Source organism: Callorhinchus milii, unplaced genomic scaffold, assembly GCF_018977255.1.
Source record: "Callorhinchus milii isolate IMCB2004 unplaced genomic scaffold, IMCB_Cmil_1.0 Scaffold9, whole genome shotgun sequence".
Classification (NCBI taxonomy): domain Eukaryota; kingdom Metazoa; phylum Chordata; class Chondrichthyes; order Chimaeriformes; family Callorhinchidae; genus Callorhinchus; species Callorhinchus milii.
This window is the reverse complement of record NW_024704750.1, coordinates 15,207,484-15,227,734: the sequence shown is the minus strand read 5'-3', so window position 1 is coordinate 15,227,734 and position 20,251 is coordinate 15,207,484. Positions and strand designations below refer to the sequence as shown.

The 20,251-nt window shown below is 41.6% G+C and overlaps 4 protein-coding genes across 11 annotated transcripts in view; 3 read left to right on the top strand and 1 right to left on the bottom strand.

The window, feature by feature from the left end:
• Window positions 1-2,902, top strand: part of arid4a (AT rich interactive domain 4A (RBP1-like)) — a 48,218-nt gene extending 45,316 nt beyond the window's left edge. For 2 of the 4 annotated variants that reach the window (XM_007893308.2, XM_007893305.2), the window contains one exon: window positions 938-2,902. In XM_007893308.2, coding sequence (XP_007891499.1) covers window positions 938-1,044 — 107 coding nt within the window. In that variant the 3' untranslated portion in view covers window positions 1,045-2,902. Of the gene's footprint in view, window positions 1-934 lie in introns of all 4 variants that reach the window. The other 2 variants (XM_007893306.2, XM_007893304.2) reach the window with 1 other exon arrangement.
• A 2,092-nt stretch (window positions 2,903-4,994) lies between these two features.
• LOC103178513 (mitochondrial import receptor subunit TOM20 homolog) lies at window positions 4,995-10,530 on the top strand. The gene is made up of 5 exons (XM_007893314.2): window positions 4,995-5,184; window positions 6,701-6,750; window positions 8,171-8,252; window positions 9,308-9,450; window positions 10,321-10,530. The coding sequence occupies exons 1-5, from the start codon at window positions 5,058-5,060 to the stop codon at window positions 10,372-10,374; spliced, it is 456 nt and encodes a 151-aa protein (XP_007891505.1). The 5' UTR covers window positions 4,995-5,057; the 3' UTR covers window positions 10,375-10,530.
• Window positions 10,461-13,821, bottom strand: timm9 (translocase of inner mitochondrial membrane 9 homolog). 2 transcript variants are annotated; one of them, XM_007893312.2, is made up of 4 exons: window positions 13,790-13,817; window positions 12,673-12,755; window positions 11,863-11,958; window positions 10,461-10,834 (listed from the first exon to the last, which is right to left on the bottom strand). In XM_007893312.2, exons 2-4 carry the CDS (start codon window positions 12,709-12,711, stop codon window positions 10,697-10,699), a joined length of 273 nt encoding a protein of 90 aa, XP_007891503.1. In that variant the 5' UTR covers window positions 12,712-12,755; window positions 13,790-13,817; the 3' UTR covers window positions 10,461-10,696. The 2 variants fall into 2 exon arrangements, with proteins under 2 accessions (XP_007891503.1, NP_001279094.1); NM_001292165.1 differs by having other exon boundaries at window positions 10,474-10,834; window positions 13,773-13,821.
• Window positions 13,243-20,251, top strand: part of LOC121849679 (TALPID3 protein-like) — a 47,492-nt gene continuing 40,483 nt past the window's right edge. For all 4 annotated transcript variants that reach the window (XM_042338000.1, XM_042337997.1, XM_042338001.1 and 1 more), the window contains exons 1-5: window positions 13,243-13,305; window positions 15,401-15,643; window positions 16,491-16,570; window positions 18,299-18,374; window positions 19,330-19,396. In XM_042338000.1, coding sequence (XP_042193934.1) covers window positions 13,293-13,305; window positions 15,401-15,643; window positions 16,491-16,570; window positions 18,299-18,374; window positions 19,330-19,396 — 479 coding nt within the window. In that variant the 5' untranslated portion in view covers window positions 13,243-13,292. The remainder of the gene's footprint in view (window positions 13,306-15,400; window positions 15,644-16,490; window positions 16,571-18,298; window positions 18,375-19,329; window positions 19,397-20,251) is intronic.

Genomic DNA, 20,251 nt, shown 5'->3' with positions numbered 1-20,251 from the left:
ACCATTGTGATTTGTTTGGGAAGGTTCAGTGCTTTACATTCTGAGATTTGGATGCTGTTGAGTTCTATTGGTATTTTGCCAGCGTAAGAAGACTCATCGTTGTGTACTTCAGATTTTCACACAAGAGAATAATGCCTGAAATGTATAGTCCAAGTTTTAAATGCTCTGGTACTCTTGAGTTTTCTCTCTGGATCTTCTCAATATTTTTTCATGCGTGAAACTAAAGCCATATTGATGATAGAATTATAGATCTTGCCTGGGCAGAAAATACAGGTCCCTCCGCCACTTCCCTGGCTTACAGACTGGGGATCCAGAATTTGGAACGAGCTGGACCAGGCCTACAACCAAAAACATTTTTAAAAAAATTTCCAAGTGTCCATCCATGCCTTGCAGTCTCCCTCCCATTGGCCCACCTATCCCTGTGTGCACCAACACCTGAACAGCCTCACCATCCTTGCTGGTCTTCACAGTGCCCAGGGATATTGACGTTGACTCCGATTGTTTTGAATGCTGCGAGCAGAAAATAGCTTATTCGCTACCTTCTTCTCGAGGGATTCAAACAATTGCAATGTTGGTACCGGCAGATTGACGTACTGTGATAGGAAGCAGAATAATCAGGGTGGGTAGAGGGAAAGACATTCATCTTATATAGCTACGCTTTAAGAATTTTTTGGTGCATGCTCATTAGTATAAATCAAAATTTCAAATCTAGTTTGAATAACTGAGGCGCTTTATTCCAATTAGTTGCTGCTGGAAATTCACAACATCTGAACCTTTGTTCTGTCAGTCTGTGAACAATAAGGCATGATGAGTGTACACTTGCTGAGTTTACAAAAGAACCAGCTGTAAAGTTAGATTGAAGTGTTATATATTGTATATGCAATTGCATTGTTCTGTGCAAATTATTTTGCTAACTTACATTATTTTGTCCCAGCAGTTACACCTGCAGCTGTAGGTACATCCTCTGCCTCTTCAGAAACTGGTATGAGTCCTCCTTCCTCTGCTTCACCAGCCCAGAACAGTGTGGCAGTAGAATGTAGGTGATGAAACGCCCCCCCCCCACACACCCCTCTTCCCCCAGCAATCTGCTGCCATAACACAAGTGCTAAAATATCTTGGAACATTAGCATAGGAAGCACTTAGCTGATTGGACTTGTGTATTGTCAGTGGGATTTAAATGGACCTTTCCCAGTCCTGGTTAACTTCCAGTTCCTTTTAACACTGCAAGGCACAGAGTTGAATGTAATTTGAGATGAGTGGAGATGAGCTTCATTAACGACTACTGTCCACTCTATTACATGAAAAGGCACTTTGTAGAAACGGCCTCTCAGTGATTTAATGAAATGAATGTGACCATTTTCCTCAGAAGACTCGCCCAGAATAATAAGTGCACCAGAAGAAAGCTTTGTTGGTTATGGAACAGAAGATGCCCACTACGAGCCCAGTCAGCTCAGTTCATTCGTTGGGTAGTCGTTCCGATTCAGTCTTAGTTGTGGGAGCATTAGCAATGTTGAACTGCCAAAGTACACATTGAGCAGAGTGCCCTATTTTGTGTAATGTGGAAACGAGATGAAATAGATTGTTACAGGAAATTTAGTTTACTGAAAACTGAAACTAATGGAGAAAAAAAAGTCTTCCGCTTTTTTGCTGTTGAATTTGAGCACACTGTTATGCAAGTGAGATTTCTTATTTAAATTTTTGTAATGTTTACAGTCCCGTTGGAGAAACTGGTTTTCAGTAGACTAATTTCTGCAGCAACACTAACTTGTCTCTTTTTATATGTAATTGCAGAGTTTTTATTTTATTACAAAAAAAGTTTCAAAAATATATCACAACAATGAAGTTATTTAACAGAAAAATTTCTAGACCTGAGAATTTTGTGTAAAATAAAAAAAATTGTATTATCTTGCAACTTGTGAAGTATATTTATTCAGACAAGGCAATGGACATAAAACTTGTATTTTTTATGTATTTTTAAAACCAGAAAGAAAAGATGATATTTTCAGACTTGGTTCCGTTTTCCAGGTTTGTTCACTCATTTCCCAAAATGCTGCAAACCTTGAATTACGATTTCAATCATTTTGAAAGCAGGGTCGCCTGTCTTGAATTTCATATCCTGAGCACTCAGTTGTCTAGCTTTATGGTCACACTGCCTAATGGTAAATTGTACTTACTATAGTTGCCCTATTAAAGAAGGCTGGTTGGTCCATTGGTCCAGCTTCTGTTACCGTACGTACCCAGCAAGTTGTGCAACCTACATATTTTTTCTTTTTAAAAAGAATTGTACGAGAATGGCAATGACAAAACAAACTACAGTTACCATTAGATGGCTGTGAACGTTTTTCAGTCCATGGGTAGAGCCATGGGGAACTACTTTGCATAATTTGTATATATTTCAACTCTTCCAGAACCATGTATTTAAAGAATACAGTTTGCACATACATTGTGTATAGATGTGATTATTTTATCAATTTTTATCCATACCTGAACTGTACATTAAGGAATTGGTGTCCCTTTCCAATGTTTGTTAATATGCTGTAGAGTAATAGCGTGAATGCTCTAGACTGTTTGTATATTATGATACTGTGGTTCAGAACAGCAGTGGGCCTGAGGTGGATTGTAATAGTATTCCATAGAACTGCTAACAAATCAATGTCCATTCATCTTATGTTTGATTTTTTTTTCTATTTCTTGACAGCAGTGTGAAATTGTAGTAGTTAATACAATGGACTTTTTCTTCCACATTTGTAGTGGGGGAGAAAAATTTGACGATGGCTTAATTTTTTTAAAAGCAGAGCAAACTTTTTTTTTCTCTCTCTTCCACTTGCAAAGCTGGTGTATCGTAATGTGAAATAAAATGGAGCTCCGTACAGAGTATTAATAAAGGCCAAGTTTTAAGAAACTGTTTTGAATGATTGTTTTGTCAGCATTTTGTTTTTCCACCTTTTGTCATGCTCTTGGTTGCATTACGTACCATTCCCCGCTGAGAAGGCAAGGTGGCAGCCTGTTCATGAGGATACGAATGAGAGCTGCCTCGATGACGTGCTCACTGGTACTTATTTAAAATTTTTCCCTTTCTGCAGGTTAGGTTTCTGCCCTTAATCTGGCTTTTTAACCCAGCTAAGATCAGGAACCCAACTCACCATGTTGCAAACTATGCAATGATGTGGATCACAATCGATCACTGTTGAAGTACTGCAAACAATATTGCATAATTTTCTTGAAAGGGAAATGCAATTAACATTGCAGTATGCCTGTGTATGCAGATTCAGGATTATTCTCCAAGCGCAGCAGTGTTTGCCTAAATGTATTACCCATTACAAACCAAGGGAAGAATTTATTTGGCTGTGATAACATAAATGCAGGTGATGCAAAAAAAAATCATGCACATTGATCTCTAGTCTTGAAAAATTATGGCTTGTGGACAGATTTATAATCTAATCCTTGCATTTGATATAGCACCTCATCACGTTGTCGATGTCTCAAAGCACTTCATAGGAATTTACTACAAAGCGTAATGACTATTTGTAGGTTAAAATTTACTAAACAGTTCAACAGATGTAGTAAACTGATAACTCACTTGTCACTACCACTTAACTCATCATACTGTCAATATCCTGACTGCATCTATGTATTTATACGTATACCTATATGTGTGTGTGTGTACGTGTGTGTATATATAGAGGCCGCTGAAAATGAGGGAGCGGACTATTGCACAAAGGGACAATGATACAATTCAAACCCCACTTTAGTAATTCCTGGGTGCCTGTAATTCCCTTTACATAAACATTATTTACCCAACAAACAAACGTAAACTCTGAATGGAAATTAAATGTGATATGGACAGAAATAAGGGTACAATAAATGCTGGGGAAGTCTGAAATAGAAAATGAGGAATGCAAACTGCCTTTAAAAGAAAAAAAAGCCAATGTTTTGAGCAAACGAGTGAAAGAGAAGGTGAAACAATGGTCTGTGGAGCTGAGAGGAGGGCAACTTGAGAAGAAATAAAAACTGGCACATTTAAGCACACCATTGGAATTAAATAACCCGTGCATTTGATATGGTATTAATGTCAAATCATTTCAAAAGTACTTTGATAACTTGAGACTGCCAGTGCCTTTCATTTGGAAAACATTTCAAAGCACTTCACAGAGATGGAGTGGAAACCCAAATGGTGGGGGAGGAGAGGTGGCCAAAAGTGTAGTGAAGGAGGCTGTTTTTATACAGGATTTGAAAGCAGACAGTGAGGCTGTGAGATGAAGGGATTAGAGCAAGAGGTCCAGAGAGTGAGAGTAAAGTTACTGAAAGTTTATCCTACAATGGTGGGATGGTGTGTTGCAGTCACAGGGGAGGCAATGGACTTGGAAATAGATCCGAGTCACACGTAATTATTGTTGAGTGCAGTGTCTTCTTTTAAAAAAACGAAAATGCAGAATGAAAGCACCGATCAAATGGTTTAACTCCTATCTGCGCGCGCACTTTTTCAAAAAAAAACGAGAGAGGCAACGAACTGGAAGTGCACAGGATTCACAAACCTTTATCCAATAATATCTTGGGCAGCGCTTTGAGATGTCTCATCGGCATAAGGTGCTATGTAATAATCATACAGAAATAATAATAACCCTCGCATTCGATATAGTGCTTTATCGTGTCAGTGAGACGTCTCAAAATGCCGCACAGAAATATACTGTAAAGCGAAGTGACTGTATTTTGTGGGCGAAAGGCAAGGATTAGCAACTGATCACAGCTGTGGTTGCTGTCAGCTGCCACGCACCCCCCCCTCCCTCCCACTCTGCACCCTTTTTTTTTTTTGCCAGTCACAAAGATGGCGACCTCAGCCTTCAATTAGTCACAAGGCCGCTGCCAGCATAGGAATGGGTGGATGGATGGATGGGGGGGGTCAGAGTTCAGAGTTTAGACAGTGAAGGACCGGAGAGCGGCTGCGCGAGCGAGCGCGCTTGCGTGCGTGCGTGCGTGCGGACGTACGTACGTGCGTGCGTGCGCGGGCGGGCGGGCGGGCGTGCGGCGGCGCACGGGCTGAGCCGCGGTCCCCGGGAATGTCGCTGGTCGGTAAAACGGGCGCCGTCGTGGCCGGAGTCGTCGGGGTGGCCCTGGTCGGGTATTGCCTGTACTTCGACAGGAAGAGGAGGAGCGCCCCGGACTTCAAGAGAAAGTTGCGGGAAAGTGAGTTGTCTTCTTCTCTTTCCTGCTCCCTCGACCCTCGTCCCCGCAGCGGCCATTGGTGCTGGTGGTGCACCTGAGGGCTGCCGAGGCCTGGCCTACACTACCGCCCTTGTTGCCCTGACCCCCGGCCCTGCCCCCCCCGGCCCTGCCCCGCCGGCCTGACGCCGAAGAGGAGACCCAGGCACAGAGCTGTGTGGATTTCATGTCCTGGTCGCTCTCAAAAGAGGCTCCCGGTTGACAACCGATTCGGTGGTAGAGCTTTCCGAAAGGGATTGGATAGGCACTTAAAAAAAAACGGGGAGAAAAAAATATATATATTGCAGGGGACTGGCTCCATGGGGCAAGAGCAGGGGCAAGAGGTGGGGCTGGTTGCATAGGTTTCTCAAAGAGCCGACACGGGGCCGGTGGGCCGAATGGCCCCCTCCGGCGCTGTGAGATTCTCTTAAATACGACCTTTCAAATGCAAGGATTTTTTATTAATAATACTAATACTAAACCTTGCATTTGGTATTTGCACCGTTATCACGTCCCGGAGACGTCGCAGAGCGCTTCACAGGATGTGCGGTAGCGTGAATTGACTGTATGTTGTGTGGGTGAAACGCGGCACTTTCCTTCACGTTCCTCCAGTGTTTCGCAGTGATGGATCCCTCCAGCAAAATGAGCACGTGTTGGATGAGGATAAAGTCACGTACAAATTGCTTCATGCTCTGGCACCTCCCTGTCTCTCCGACTTGCTTACTCTGCACTCGCCGCTGCCTTCACTAGGCCTCCTGCACATCTCTCGTCCACTTCACCATCATTGACCATGCTTTCCACCACTGTGTCCTGAAACCATTACTACTAATAATAATCCTTGCATTTAATATAACGCCTTATCACGTGGTTCTCAAAAGCGCTTCAGAATATACTGTAAAGTGAATTGACTATATTTTGCCGATGAAACCCAGCAGCCAATTGCGCACAGCAGTGTCCCACAAACAGTCATGGCTAGGAGTGACCAAACCATTATTACTTTTTGGAGGAATTATTACCAGGGAAGCGATCCGCCAATCGACTAACAACACATTCCTACTTACTACTGATAAACAGAGGCGTGTGGAAATGTCCTGAAACTATGAACTTTCTGTTTCAATCCCTCCACTTTCCTTCCTCACCTGCCTTCAGTTCACAACTGAAGACCTTTTTTGACAATGCCTATGATCATCTTTTCTCGGCTTGGTCAGTGTTAACCACTCCAAGACGCAACCCCATGTAAAGGGCGCTATATAAATGCAAGTTGTTGTCGGAATTTAACTTTGATGCCCATTCCCCCAGGGGTGGCCCGGGGCGCTTAATTTGAAGGATGATTGAAGTATCAGTGGTCGAAGAGCGCATACAAAATAACCCTAACATGTATCTGCACAGTGGAATTTCATTGTTGCCCCAAATACAAAGACTTTAAAAAATATCATTTTATTTCGCTTCATGTTACTTGTCCTCATAATTGACTCTCACATCTTGTGATTTGTATTCGTAGGAAGAAGAAAACAGCGACAACAGGCTAAAGAAAATGATTTTGTTGGCAAGGTCAGACCTAGTGCTTGTATCTATACACTGACTTCCTGCTGAAAATACTTGTGTATTTACAACCTCTTTCGAACCCTTATGTGTTCTGTGTTTGATGTGCAGAAATTCTCCCTACCCACCCAATAATGTGATGAATGAAGGCTAGTGTAGCAGTAACCCATTACGAAAGAGAAGGTCACAGTTCATTCCTTCCTCTGTGCGAAAGCTGATATCACATAGGGCACCGTTATCACTTGGGGCAGCTGTAGGTGCTAGATTGACCTCATTGGAGCCTGGAAAATCAACAAGGTTCCTAATGACTGCCCAGAATTCCCGATAACTGTACAGTAATCCCTTCTGAAAGTACACGTGTGGTTGTTGGCTGTGAGACATCCCACAGATTGCTTGTTCTGTAAATTTACACATGAAGAATGACGTAGTGAAGGTTAGCTGACATCCACGCAATCATAGCCAGCAAAAAGTGAGAGAATGAAGGGAGAAAATTGGCAAAGCCATCCCATTTAAACCTACTAAAATGCTAATCAATCCCTTTTTGTCTATGATATTTTTAATTATGGGTGTGACATACGCCAAGATTTTGAACAGATTATTGAATCATGACACCTTAAATGTTGCTTAAGACTGCATTCATGTGGAAAAGTATAATTTGGCGTCCTACTGAAAATAAATCAGGGCTAGAATGATGCAGTTGTTCAATGCACCATCCTTTCACCTCTTGTTTCAATTCAACCCAGTATGGCAAGAAGATCGTCTCCTTTCCCTTATTGGTCCTAAATGAAATTGGTTTATCCATTTTAGTTAAATTATGCTTTATTTCGATTTAGTGCCTTATTACACATTAAAATGTCCCAAAGTACTTCATGTGAGAACTACTCTTAAATTGTAGTGAATGTTGTGTACCCAAATGTAGCGGCTGATTTGCACCAATAACATCCAACAAACAACAATGCAACAAACGGATCCTTTTTTTCAAAAAAAAGAATGATAATCCTTCCATTTTATATTGTGATTGCGACATCAAAATGTCTTAAAGCACTTTGCACGTAATGGTGTCAAGTGAAGTGACTGTGTCAAGTAATTGATGTCTCATGTAGGCAAACGTGGCAGCCAATTTGTTCACACAAGATTCCACAAACAGCCATTTTGTCAGATGATTAATTTGGCTGGAAGTTTGTTTCTCAACATTGGGCTTGAACCTGCAACATTTTGATCCAGTGGTGTTCAAAATGCTACAAATTGAGACAAGCTGCTACCTGGATTAGTGAAGAATATAGGCCAGGACACTTAAAGAGCTCTTTTGAAATAGCACCATAGGAAAGTTACAATTATTTTAAGCGGGATTAAACAGGTTCCTCTTTTGGAGTTGTGCAATTAAAAATATAGATTTTCATAACTGATGGATTGTTATTTTTTGACCTAGTTACCGGACATGAAAGATGTTGAAGCAGTACAGAAATTCTTTCTTGAAGAAGTGCAATTTGGAGAAGAATTGCTGGCCAGAGGTAAATGTTCAACAATTGGTTCATGTCAGTTCATAAAAATTCTGTGATGTCTCCACTATTCACTAATAATAAAACACATTTTAGAGCCCCTTGATATTTATCTTATAATGTTCATTAAACCTGCAGATTTCAACTCGGTTCCAACATAAAGTGAGAATAAATAGTCTTAAGAACTAGACATCCCTCATCCACTCTAATAAAGGGCTAAGGGAATGAAACAGATCTATTGAAATTCTGTCTCTGAGCTGAATGGTTCTGTTGGAGAGAATCGGCTATTGTTCACTTTTGGATCTGGGAAGGCCTCTATTTTTAACGCACNTTTTTTAACTCTCATTTTAAACTAGCTACCAAGTTGCTCTCATTAAGGTTGCTTCACAAAGTCTATCCTCGATGTGAACACCAATCAGAAATATGTGCAGATACAGCTTTAAAAATAGAAAGCTGGATTTATGCTTCCTACTTTTAATTGCTGGTGTTTTAGGAGATTATGCACAGAGCTCTGCTCCACTAATCAGGGATCATTAATTTAATGTTTAGAGCTGTGAGTGCAACTGGCTCTTCTTCAATCATATTAAAAATGGTTCCTTAAAATGAGAATTCTAAGATGATCTCAGCAGCTGGAGTTCCAATACTAATTACCTTACAATCATGTGACTTGTACTGAATTTTTCTGGCATTTTTGCAGTACAGTATAAATAGGCATTAAATGAACAAATTAAGACAGACTAACAAAAGTACTATGAACTGTAGAGTTTGTTTGTGGGTGGAGGGGAAAGGGGAGAAGGGAAAGAGAGGCAGAGAAGAAATGAAAAAGGATGTATTGTGTCCAGTCTCAGCTCAGTGTGATGAGCTGTGCTGACATCCACCTCTTGGCTTGTATTTGACAAATTTCTAACTGAATGAGTCATTTGTCACCAGAGGCCAACTGCCAACTTTTGGCAAAAGGAGGGGTATGGGAGAAAATGAGCGAGAGGAATGAAGGAACCGACGTTTTCTTTCTAATATGATTTAAATAGATTAATCTCACAAAGGGCCAAATGCTTGTTTATTTTCAGGTGACTATGAGAGAGGAGTCGACCATTTAAGTAATGCCGTGTCTGTATGTGGTCAGCCCCAGCAACTGTTACAGGTCCTCCAACAAACACTACCACAGCCGGTGTTTCAAATGCTCATCCAAAGGTTACCTGTTGTTAGACAGGTATGACAATATTTCTTTCCTCTTTGTAAATAGAAGTGTGTTCATTTTTTTTCAGTGGGGAAGGGGCTCTTGCAAACACTTTATTCACTTATTGAAATGGTTAAAATACTTTAAGATATAGAAGTGTAAACCTTGAAATGTGAAATTTACAGATAAGCTAAAGTGCTCAACAAAGGTTATCTTTTCTTTTATATTGCAAAATCTGACGACCCTGTGATTGAGAGTTATGTAGTGTTTATAAATTTAGATTGCGATTAAATTGTTTTTTTATATAACTTGGTCTAACTTGCTAAAATTATCATCGAATCAGAGAATGTTACAGGACAGAAATGGCCTATTCGGTCCATCAAATCTGTGCTGATGCTTTTCTCCATGAGCCACTAAATCTAATTCCATTGTTTTGCTTGCTCCCATATTCTTCAAGAATCCTTTTTAAGTCATTTATCTACTGCATTTAAAGTTTTTCCCCTTTCCTATCCCTTTGAACTGGGACAGCAGTTAGACTGAAGCAGTAACCTGTTACTCTGGTAATAGGCAGTTTTGCTTAGGAGACAAGATGGTTCGTCCCCACACACTCTGCCTAATGTGTAACGCACTTCATTTTGACCTGTTGTAAATGAGGTTGACTTGTTTTCCTATCCAACCATGTGACATTTGAAGTAAACTATATTAGTGGACTATATTACAAACGTTTGCTGCATCAGAGTTTTTGTATTATTAGTGTATTTTCACAGATGTGGTGTATTATTTGAAGCCATAGTGTGAATATCTAAATTTGTCTGTTCAGAAGTAAAAAGTGAAATGTATGTAGGATAAACTTATTACTGTTCCGGAGAACAAGAAAATTCTAACACTTTTCTCTTGCATCAGCGCTTTCTTGCAGATGTGAGTGCACAGAATTTGGCAGAAGATGATGTTGAATAAAAGAAGAGTACCTCACTGACTTCAGCTCCAACGTTTATTCCACCATCATTATAAACTCTGACCTCAATGATTACAGGAGACTTAGCTTTACAAATGAATGAAAAGTACATGGTCCGTTTATTTACTTTCAAAATAAACCGCATTTGGTCAACTGGAGATAACAAATTCCTGTTTTCTTGTACCTTCACTTGATTGTAAGAATTTATTAATTGCATCTTAGTTGGCACCAAGCGCTGTAGGCATAAAAAACATCATGGCTATTCTTCCACCATTGTGAATGCTGTTTTGCATTGGTTTGTGCCTTCCTCCAAATTGGTCCATTTTATATTCGAGGTTGGCTAATAAGTCCTGCTTTAGCCGCTAAAGCTTCATTTTGTTGAATATGATATTCTTGAAAACGCATCGATATTCTTTGCGTCATCTTCAAATATTTCTGTAGACAGTGCTCTGTACAAGTTATCTGTAACAAAAACAATGTGAAATCAAAGTTAGCTCACTGAAATATAGACATTTCCAGGGCCTCAATTTTTTTCTATCCCCTGCCCCAAACTAGTTTTCTAAAAAGGAAATCACTTTAACTTTGATTTGAATTATATACTTAATTGGTAACTGGATAATTCACGATTCCACTTCCTGCCACCCAACATTTTCTTGCTCATTTATGTTGAAAATGGTATTTCTGCATCAGGCTCCAAGATATCACTTCCATCACTCCTGAGCCTTATATTTATAGAGAAGATATGAAATCAAGACTTAAAGGTTTCCCATCAGGAAACTTAAATATACTGTTATACTAAAATGTTTGTCAGGTTGGGATGAGTCTAGTTTTTGTGCGCCTTGATGTTCTGGAAGTGTGAATGTGCTGCTCTTAATCCTTGCAACTTTGGGCCTCTATTCATAGTCCACCAGAATCCATTGACAAAATAAATTGAGAAACTTCTGCAATAAACAAAAAAACGCCCCATACCATTGCAGATGTTGAAACTATTGGTGGGGGTGGAGGGGGAGTGCAAGAGAGAGAGAAAATGTTCATTAGATGAATCTATTCTTGGGTCTTTAACTACATTGGTGCAGTGTTATAACATAGGCCTGCTTATAGCACGATTGGAGTATGCTGACTCCCAGTTACTTATCAAAAAAATGTGTGCAGAAAGCCAGCTGTCTTCTTTCAAAATGCTGATTGGTTTGCTAAAAAAAAGTTCACTTCTGGGTCACCAGGTTGCTGCTGGTGTTGCGTTTCGGTTATAAATTGATCGAAAAATTTTATGAACCCAAACTACTGGTTATGATTGAGCTTAACTGTATATTTATTTTTGTATAAATCAATTTGTGTTGAGTCCAATCAAGTCCTTTGCTAACTACTGTATATTATATTCTGGACCCCAGATTTTAAAGATGCTCCAAGCTTTAACAAAAGTTATGAGATAAGGGAATGTGTATTTCAAATGTAAGGAAGAAAAAATAATTGTATTAAAAGTATATACAAACCTCTTCTGCTTTCACATCCCTATTTGTGAAGTCCTTTACACAATCCATAAAGCAGTGTTCTGTTAGTTTGTTGTACGTGCCCAAAAATTCTTTGAACTATAATTGCAGAAAGGGGGAAAAAGTCATTGTAAACCATGCAATGCTTCTGTAGTACATTAGACATTTACAGCTGAGAAGACCATTTGGCTCATCGTGTCTTTGGGTGACTGTTTCAGTCCCACTTAGCTGGCCTTTCCCCACACCCCTGTAGTTTCCTCCTTTTTAAGTATTTATCTTTTCCCTTTTGAAAGCTAATATGGATTCTGCCTCAACCATCACTCCTGGCAGGGCATTCCATATCCTAACTACTCTGTGTGAGAAAAAAATTCCCCTTATCTTCCTTATCTGTCACCTACCTTAAATTGATGTCCTCTAGTCACTCTACTCACTGACTAGGGGAAATAATTTCTCCCTATTGACAATCGAAACTCTCATAAGTTAAAAGACCTCTAACAGATCACCCCTCAACTTTTTTTGTTCCAACTGAAAATGTCTCAATTCCTCCAGTCAACTCAGGCCAAACCGCTCATGCTCCGCATCAAACTTGTAAATCTCTTCTGCACCTCTTCTATAATAATTTTATTAATCCATGCATTTGATAAAAGTGCCTTACCACGTCTCCAAGCACTTCACACAATATACTACATAGTGATGTCTTAACTAAAGTGGGGTGACCAAACCTGGACGCAATATTCCAACAATCCATATAAGTAATGCTTAACTGGGCAACTGTACTTGGTTTCAATGAGACTACAATCTTAAGACAATTACCTGTTTTATCTGGTCTGTTTCTGATATCTGTGCAGCCATTGCTAACCACTGTAATTATTCAGGAATTGGAAAGGTCAGAGTATCTGTCAAGAAAAACAGGACAATAAACCACATGAAAATCATACATCAACCATACCAAACCGATTGCAGTTTATCCAGCAAGCCATTGATTATAATTAAATAAAAACTCCCAGTGGCTGCATTTTCCCCAATCCAGCGTGTATTTTAACCTCTAGTATTTCTCACATCCACGTGCATTTTTGGAGCCGTGTCCCCAGAAACCGCGCTGAAGAAGCAAAACTCACTGTGAAAAAAAAAAAAAAAATCCAAAGACAATCCATCTAAGCCTTTCATTTTCTGACAAATGTCATTAAAAAATGCATCGCACAATGAATGCCCCATTTCCACGTGTGGGTGGGTTGGGGGGTGCAAGAAATTCTCAAGTTTGGTTCGGATACTCGCAAACGCGGTGAGAGGTCTCTGACCCAAAACAAATCGAGTGCAAACCAGGAAACGGGGCAATTGACAGCTGATTTTATTACGGTGAAAGCCTGGAGGGGGGAAGGGGAGGAGGGGAGAGGGGGGGGTGTTGCTGTGACCAGGAATGACTTTGACCAGCTATGAATATTCAAGGTTTGTGAACAGCGATCGGATTCAGTCAGTCTCTGTTGTCCACTTCTCTTCCTCCTGGAAAAGTTAATGTTCCAACCAGACCCCTCGGGGAGAGGACAGATGTGCGTAAAACACGCCTCAAGTGCTGCGCCTCGACCTCCTTTAACGCGTTATAAAAGGGTCAGCCCTGGGTCTGTGTCCGACAGGGTCCCCCCCGGCACCGAACATGGGGGGGAGGGGTGACCGTGGGCAGAGTTGCCACCGGTCAGCAAAACGCGGCCGCAAAGGGCGCGGGTGCACGTGCCATCGACGCAACGAACGCGGGGAGAAGGGCAGAGACGCGGGAGGCGGCGGCGGCGGCTCTGCCCCGAGGCGCTCCCGCGCTCCCGCGCCGGCACCAACCCCGACCCCGTTGGGCATGTCATGAGGCCTCCGAAGCGCAGACGGGACCCGAGCCCAGAGAGAGAGAGAGAGACACCGACACCCACCACCGACACCACCTCACCAGCACCGCCCGCCCGCCCGCCCCGGTCAGTCAGTCAGTCAGTCAGTCACTCGGCTTCAGCTTCAGCCTCGCACATTCGCCACTCTCACACTCACTCACTCCCTCCCTCACCACTCCCAGCATTCCCTCCGATGCCCAAACAAAAACCCCAAACGCGCGCTCTCTCTTTTTTTTCTTTGAATAAAAAGCAATCAATATCCCCCAAAAACAAAAACTCATGACATCCTCTTCTTTAAATCCGATTACATTCCGTGTCTTTATATTCCCCCCCACACCCGTCCCTCAAAAAAAAACTGACAACAATACTGTGGTGTCGAAAGCGCTGCTCCGGGAAACGGTTGGGTGTTTCGTCCCGGCGCTGAGCGGGTGGTCGCGACGACAACGCCGCCGGTTATTATATATATATATATAACACAGAGGAGAAACCGGAGGAGCGGCGGCGGCGGCGGCTCCCGGTCCGAACCCCACCCCACCCACCCCGGCCCTGGGCACCTGCACAGCCGCGGCCTCTGGAGGGGAACCCGACTCCCGGCCACTGCACTGTAAGTGTTCACTCCCCAGGGCTTCAGTTTGAAATAAACGGTCACTTTTCTTCTCCCCCCTCCACTCCCGCTGTGACAGAGACAGTGTCTGCTCTCCCCCCCACTCTCTCTCTCTCTCCCCCTCTCCCCCTCTCTCTCTCCTCTCTCTCCTCTCTCCCCCCCCCAAAAAAAAACACCTTTTTTTTTGGTGTCAGACAAAACCCGTCTGACACCAAGGCATTGGAACAGCAGCTCTTTCCTCTTCTCCGGCTGACACTGGGTATCAGTCCGCTGTCCAAGTGTCCAGACCGTTTACTGTGTCCCTGACTGTTTAAATCTCTCTCTCTCTCTCCCCCCCCACACCCCCACTGATACTCCCCCATCCTAATGCTCCCCCATCCTAATGCCCCCCCTCCCCCATCCTAATGCCCCCCCTCCCCCATCCTAATGCCCCCCCTCCCCCATCCTAATGTTCCCCCCCTCCCCCATCCTAATGCTCCCCCTCCCCCATCCTAATGCCCCCCCTCCCCCATCCTAATGCCCCCCCTCCCCCATCCTAATGCCCCCCCTCCCCCATCCTAATGCCGCCCCATCCTGACTCCCCCCCCCCCCCCCCACTCCTCCTGCTGCTGCTGCTGCTGCTGTCACCGGGAAGATTTCTTTTAAAAAAAAGTTCTCCTGCTCCCATTGATGGGATCCCGGGCGGTTAGTGCCGGGGTTGTGCGTTGGGAGAAAACGCGGGGATCGGCAAGTGGAAATTTGTGAATGAAACTTAACGGAGAGAGTTGCGAGGTCAGCGTCAGGCGAGAGAAATCGCCAGTGATCTCTCGGAACGGATAGTGAACGATGTCGCGAGTGTGAACCCGGAAAAGTGTGAACGAACGGGATTAAGGATCAGAGAATTGAGGACCAGCAGCACATGGGCTGAGTGGGAACATTATACATGTGAACGCATGAGCTGCCGGTGAACAGGGCGGGTGGGAATGTCTTAGATGAGTGTCAGCAAACCCACAGGACAGCGTAATGACTGTTAATAAAGAGAGCAGATTTGCAGCTGGAATTCTGAATGAATGTTTCTCTCTCACAGAAGAAACAACACCACAGACGACAATGGAGTCAGAATCGAATGAGATTGAAGAGGTCATTGCCTGCACTGGTGGTTACAGGAACAATGTTCGAATTTCAGTGAAAAAGTTAAAAGAAGTTATTTCTCCGTATTGTGCAGAGGAATCCACAAATTCCATTTACATCCCACCAGCTCTGCCTGCAAATCAACCTTCTTTTGACAAGTGGACGTCCAACGTCGCTGTGCCGATTGGAACAGCTTCGCAAGGTTTGTGTTGGGTCTTTGCCGTTCGTTGAATTGTTAGCGTGCTGGTGAGGATTTGAGACATTGCAATCTGATCATTAAATTCTAACCCTGCATAAATAAAGCAAAGTGTGTAAAGATATCTGTTTGCATGTAGCTGAGTCATCATCAGTATTGATTATTTGACTCCCCAAGGTTTGGAGCATTGTACAGCACTGTACAATAAATTAAAATGTACAGGTAATGTACTGAACATTGTACTCGTATACAGTAGCTGTACAGTACTGGCAACCCTTTAAATCTAGGGAAGCCCTCTACCTATAAACTTTAAAATATTTATGAAAACCTTAAAAGTGACGGTCCTTTGATTGTTCAGTTGGAAAAGCTATTACTGAGAGTGAAATTTAAGTTGTACAGACCTGGAGTGTCTAGTTTGACCTCACTGATCTCAGTCATGACAGTTTGGACACTTCCGGTTAAAGAGGGGTTTAAAATAATAAAACGAGGAGGTTTCATGCTCCTTCTTGCTATCCAGTGACTCTGTGCTGGAAAGTGCTCGTGTATGTGAAGTTTAATGAAAACTGTATTGACCTTAGCTGTGACATTGCACTTCCTTTTGAGGGTGATCACTTGGACAAGTAACTGGAGGGTAACCAACACTTGTGGAATCGTATCCAGACATAAGTCAATGGATTCACAAGAAGAGAGAAGAAACAAGTTGTGTGATCAAGCACTTCTGAGATTTTTTCACCGAGTACAGATGACATAAAATAACCCGATGCCCGATCGAGTTTAAATTCTCCAAAGTATGATTACTGAAAGAAGAATGAACTTGTATTTCATTCACATACAATTATTTTTATAATTTCAGGAAATGTAAATAGTTTCTTCAGAACAAAGGTAGCTGGACACTATGAAAACGACAACAACAATTGCAAAGTACAACAGCGGGTAAGGAAGTCTTGTGTAACATTTAAATGTATTTTAATTGAGATGGAGATTGCTAATTGGTAACTTAATAGTGGCAGAAGCATAAAAGTTCATTCCTCTGTGGACATGGTGATACCTTGAATTTTCACACTGTTGTCTCTACCAGCCAGATTTCAGTGTGTTAGTCAGGCTCAGTTGGTACCCTGCCTGTCTCGGAGTCTGAAGGCTCTGGGTTCAAGCCCATATCAGGACTCGGAACGCATAGAGTCTGGGCTGATACACCATGGAGTGCACTGTATTGTTTGAGGTGTTGTCCTTTGGACGAGTTGTTAAACTGAAGTCCTGTCTGCCTGTTTGAGTGTTAAAGATCCCGTGACAGTATTTGAAAAGAGATGTGAGTTTCTCCTGGTGTCCTGGCCAGCAATACCCCCAGATAAAATTGGTCATTCACTTCATGGCTGCTTGTGGGACATTGCTGTGTGCAAATTGGCTGTTGTGTTTCCCATAAAAGACAATCGTTCCACTTTACAGTGTACCCAGTAAAGCAATTTGAGACATTGTGCTGAAGTAAAAGGTGCTAAACCAAATGTGGGACTGGTGGGATGAAAGTCTCCTCATTCTGCTGGCTATCTGGATGCTTTGGGAAGTGGGTTCACACATCATAACTGCCCATTATTGGAGTTTAAATTGACAATCTCCTCCAGAGAGGTCATGGAAGCAGCTTGTGTGAGAAGTGGATTTTTTTGATACCCGTTTGCCTGAAGGAAGTTTGATTAAAGACACTTAATATCCTTTGTATTTGATATAATCACATTCAAATGCTTTGAGGCGCTTCACAAAGTTTTCTGTAAAGTGCAGCGATTGTGTATTTCTAGATAGAGCTGCAATATATTTGCACATAATAGTGTCCCATAAACAACCAAAAAGTGATTGGCTCTCTTTGTATTGGGGATCTTTGGCCAAGACACTGTGTGAGCTTGTATAAGATGCATTTTTTTTATGCATGTTACACAAGCTCATCTGGAAGGTAATTATATTCTTTCACTCACTCATATGGATTACTTTGTCAATATTTTATCATTATTATTATTGAAGTTTCCTCACTTCTTTCTCCCAAATGCCCAAAGTGCCATCCTGCCAGTTCAGTTTTGTCTTGTAATTTGACTGTTCAGAAATTGATAATCACTTCACCATGTCTTACTCAAACTAATTGTTTCTCAGCAATTTCTCAGTAAGACTGGAACGCGCCTACATTCCTCAAGCCCTTCAGGCTTTTAAAATCCTACTGCGGGGTCAATTCAACATTTCTGCTTGACTCATCTCGTTTCTTTGCTAATTGTTTCAACCTTGGTGTTGATTGTGCAATGGGCCATGAACCTTCACCTATGATCTCAATTTAAAAACAAGTTACTGCTAAAGTTTCAAAGCTCAACATTTTTCATTGAGCTGGAGGGAGATGTGATCCGCACTACTTAGTTTGCATATGCTGGTTGAATGAATGAGTAAGAATATTAGATTAGCTACAATATTATTATTATTATATATATGATTTTCTGTTTGAAAAAAGTTCAACCTCTGAAGCTAACACCAACCCTTCCCCTTGTTTCTCTGTGTAACCTCTTCATAATGTTTGAGCGCAGTCTGCTTTCGAATTTTCTGTTTAATTTCATTGTGTTGCTCCTGCGTCAGTCTGTTTTGACTAGCCGACAAAATAATATTACAACCTATTCTTGTTTTTTTATAAAAAAGATTTCAAGTTCAAATCACAATGGTGAGGCTGCAAGGCTGTTTTCCCCAGAACCAGCAGAGGGCAGCAGACAAGAAGGTATGATGCATTCTGCTCCAAATTCATTCATTCTATAGCGCAGTGAGAGGAGCGTATAAATCTGTTTCATACATTCATTCCCTTAGTACTCAGAACGCTTTTACTATCTTTTTCTCCTGGGTCTTAGGGTCTTTCTTCGGAGTGCAAAATCACACAGGTTTCTTCATACAGTGTCTGCTGTCATGTTGCTTTGTGATTTGGAAATTTGATTTAAAGGAAGCAAAGCGGATGATATTTTTTTTTAAACAGAATGCTTCCTATCAAAACCTAAACTAGGTCCAAGGAATATTGCCTTAAACTACGTGTAGTTGTGTTGTGCAGCTCTGAAACTTCTAGAGTTTTTTGACTGTGAGCCACATACTCCATCCTTGGGGCACTCCTGGGAGTATAAATTGTTGGCATTTTTTAATCATTCTCCTGTATTGCCACAGGTTCTTGCTGTGCTGTTCTCATCCGCAGGGTACACTGATTTAGCTCCAAGGTACTGAATACTTCCTGGAAATGTTGTACTTTAATCAACTTTCTGGGAAGCATGCTTAAGTCGCACACCGAGGTATCAGTCCCTAGCAAGTATTGCTAGATTGTTTCTGACCAACTGGCAAATAGACAGTCTTCATGTGAGCTGAGTGCAGTTGAAACTCTGGTCTAACAGATGAGATGCCCATGTCCACGCTAGTTTATACAACTTTAGTAAACTTTCATCAAAATGTTTAAAAAACAATCTAACAAAAGTACTGTATAGAATAATTACAGATCCTTTTAACCCCCCCCCACTATGTTCAATGCATTTGGACGTTCAATCCAGAAATCCATGATGTCAACTTAAAATAACCAACACATTCATTTCTAACGTGTTTTCCTTGAGTTAGCTTGATCTGGTTGAGATGAGCGATGTTTGTGTGATCTGATACTCTATATCTGTGTTACAGTTTCATTGGATTCTTTGTTTTTCCAGGAAGTGATGTTTTGATTTCCCAATATGCTGTAGGCCAGAAAGAAGCAACAGAGGCAATCATCAAGCGGTAAGCTGCTGAGGGACAATTTCAGGAGTCCTGTAGAATAGTGGTTCGCATGCTCACCTCGCAAAAGAGAGGACCCATGTTTGATTCCTAAGTAGAAACCCAATTTTTAGTCAATTGGCGGATCACTTTCTGGGAATAAGAACCCCTCCGACAAAAAAAAAATGGTCATTCAACCCACAGTTGTTTCTAGGACATTGCTGTGTGCAATTGGCTGCCATGTTTCACCCATAAAATATACATTCAATCCACTTTACTATGTTCTGTGACGCACTTTGAGACATTCCGATGACTTGATATGACACTGTATCAAATGCAGGGATTATTATTATAATCTGACCAGTGTAACATTTCTTGGAGATGGTTTTCTTACTGCAGACTTGGAAAGGCTCAAATTAGTGTTACTTTGATTTTCAACTGTTCATTGATTTTCCTGTTCATTCATGTGGAATTTATTTGCAGTGTGCAAAAAAAAATGAAGAATCAAAGATTGAGTTGTCAATACTGTACTCTGGAAACAATAAAAAATGTATTGATAGACAGGATCCTTCTACAGATTTTAAATTTTCCTGAGGTTGTGAAAAATAGTAGTTCAAGACGATCTGCATTGCAAAAGTCTGTTTGCAAGTATCCTCCTTTGATTTTTTTACAATTGTTTAATCCCTTCATATTTTCTTTTATGAAATTTAGGTGACAATATTTTAGTGATGTTACACGGGAATTTTAGCATTTTTCCAGCTGATTACTATTCAGGCCTTGTGTCACCTCCAAGATAGTAAAGTGAAGAATTGTTCCTGATTTCAGAGAGTATAAATGGTTGCAGCAGTAGCTTTGAAAATCACTTAACATATTAGGTCT

What these genes read in the sequence shown, in the direction of transcription:
- timm9 (NM_001292165.1), bottom strand. Translation starts at nt 12,711, where the DNA reads ATGGCTGCACAGATATCAGAAACAGACCAGATAAAACAG. An exon ending in AAACAGACCAGATAAAACAG is followed by an intron (nt 11,959 to 12,672) that starts GTAATTGTCTTA and finishes CTGCAATTATAG; the next exon opens with TTCAAAGAATTTTTGGGCAC. An exon ending in GGGATGTGAAAGCAGAAGAG is followed by an intron (nt 10,835 to 11,862) that starts GTTTGTATATAC and finishes TTTTTGTTACAG; the next exon opens with ATAACTTGTACAGAGCACTG.
- LOC103178513 (XM_007893314.2), top strand. Translation starts at nt 5,058, where the DNA reads ATGTCGCTGGTCGGTAAAACGGGCGCCGTCGTGGCCGGAGTCGTCGGG. An exon ending in CAAGAGAAAGTTGCGGGAAA is followed by an intron (nt 5,185 to 6,700) that starts GTGAGTTGTCTT and finishes TTGTATTCGTAG; the next exon opens with GAAGAAGAAAACAGCGACAA. An exon ending in AGAAGAATTGCTGGCCAGAG is followed by an intron (nt 8,253 to 9,307) that starts GTAAATGTTCAA and finishes GTTTATTTTCAG; the next exon opens with GTGACTATGAGAGAGGAGTC.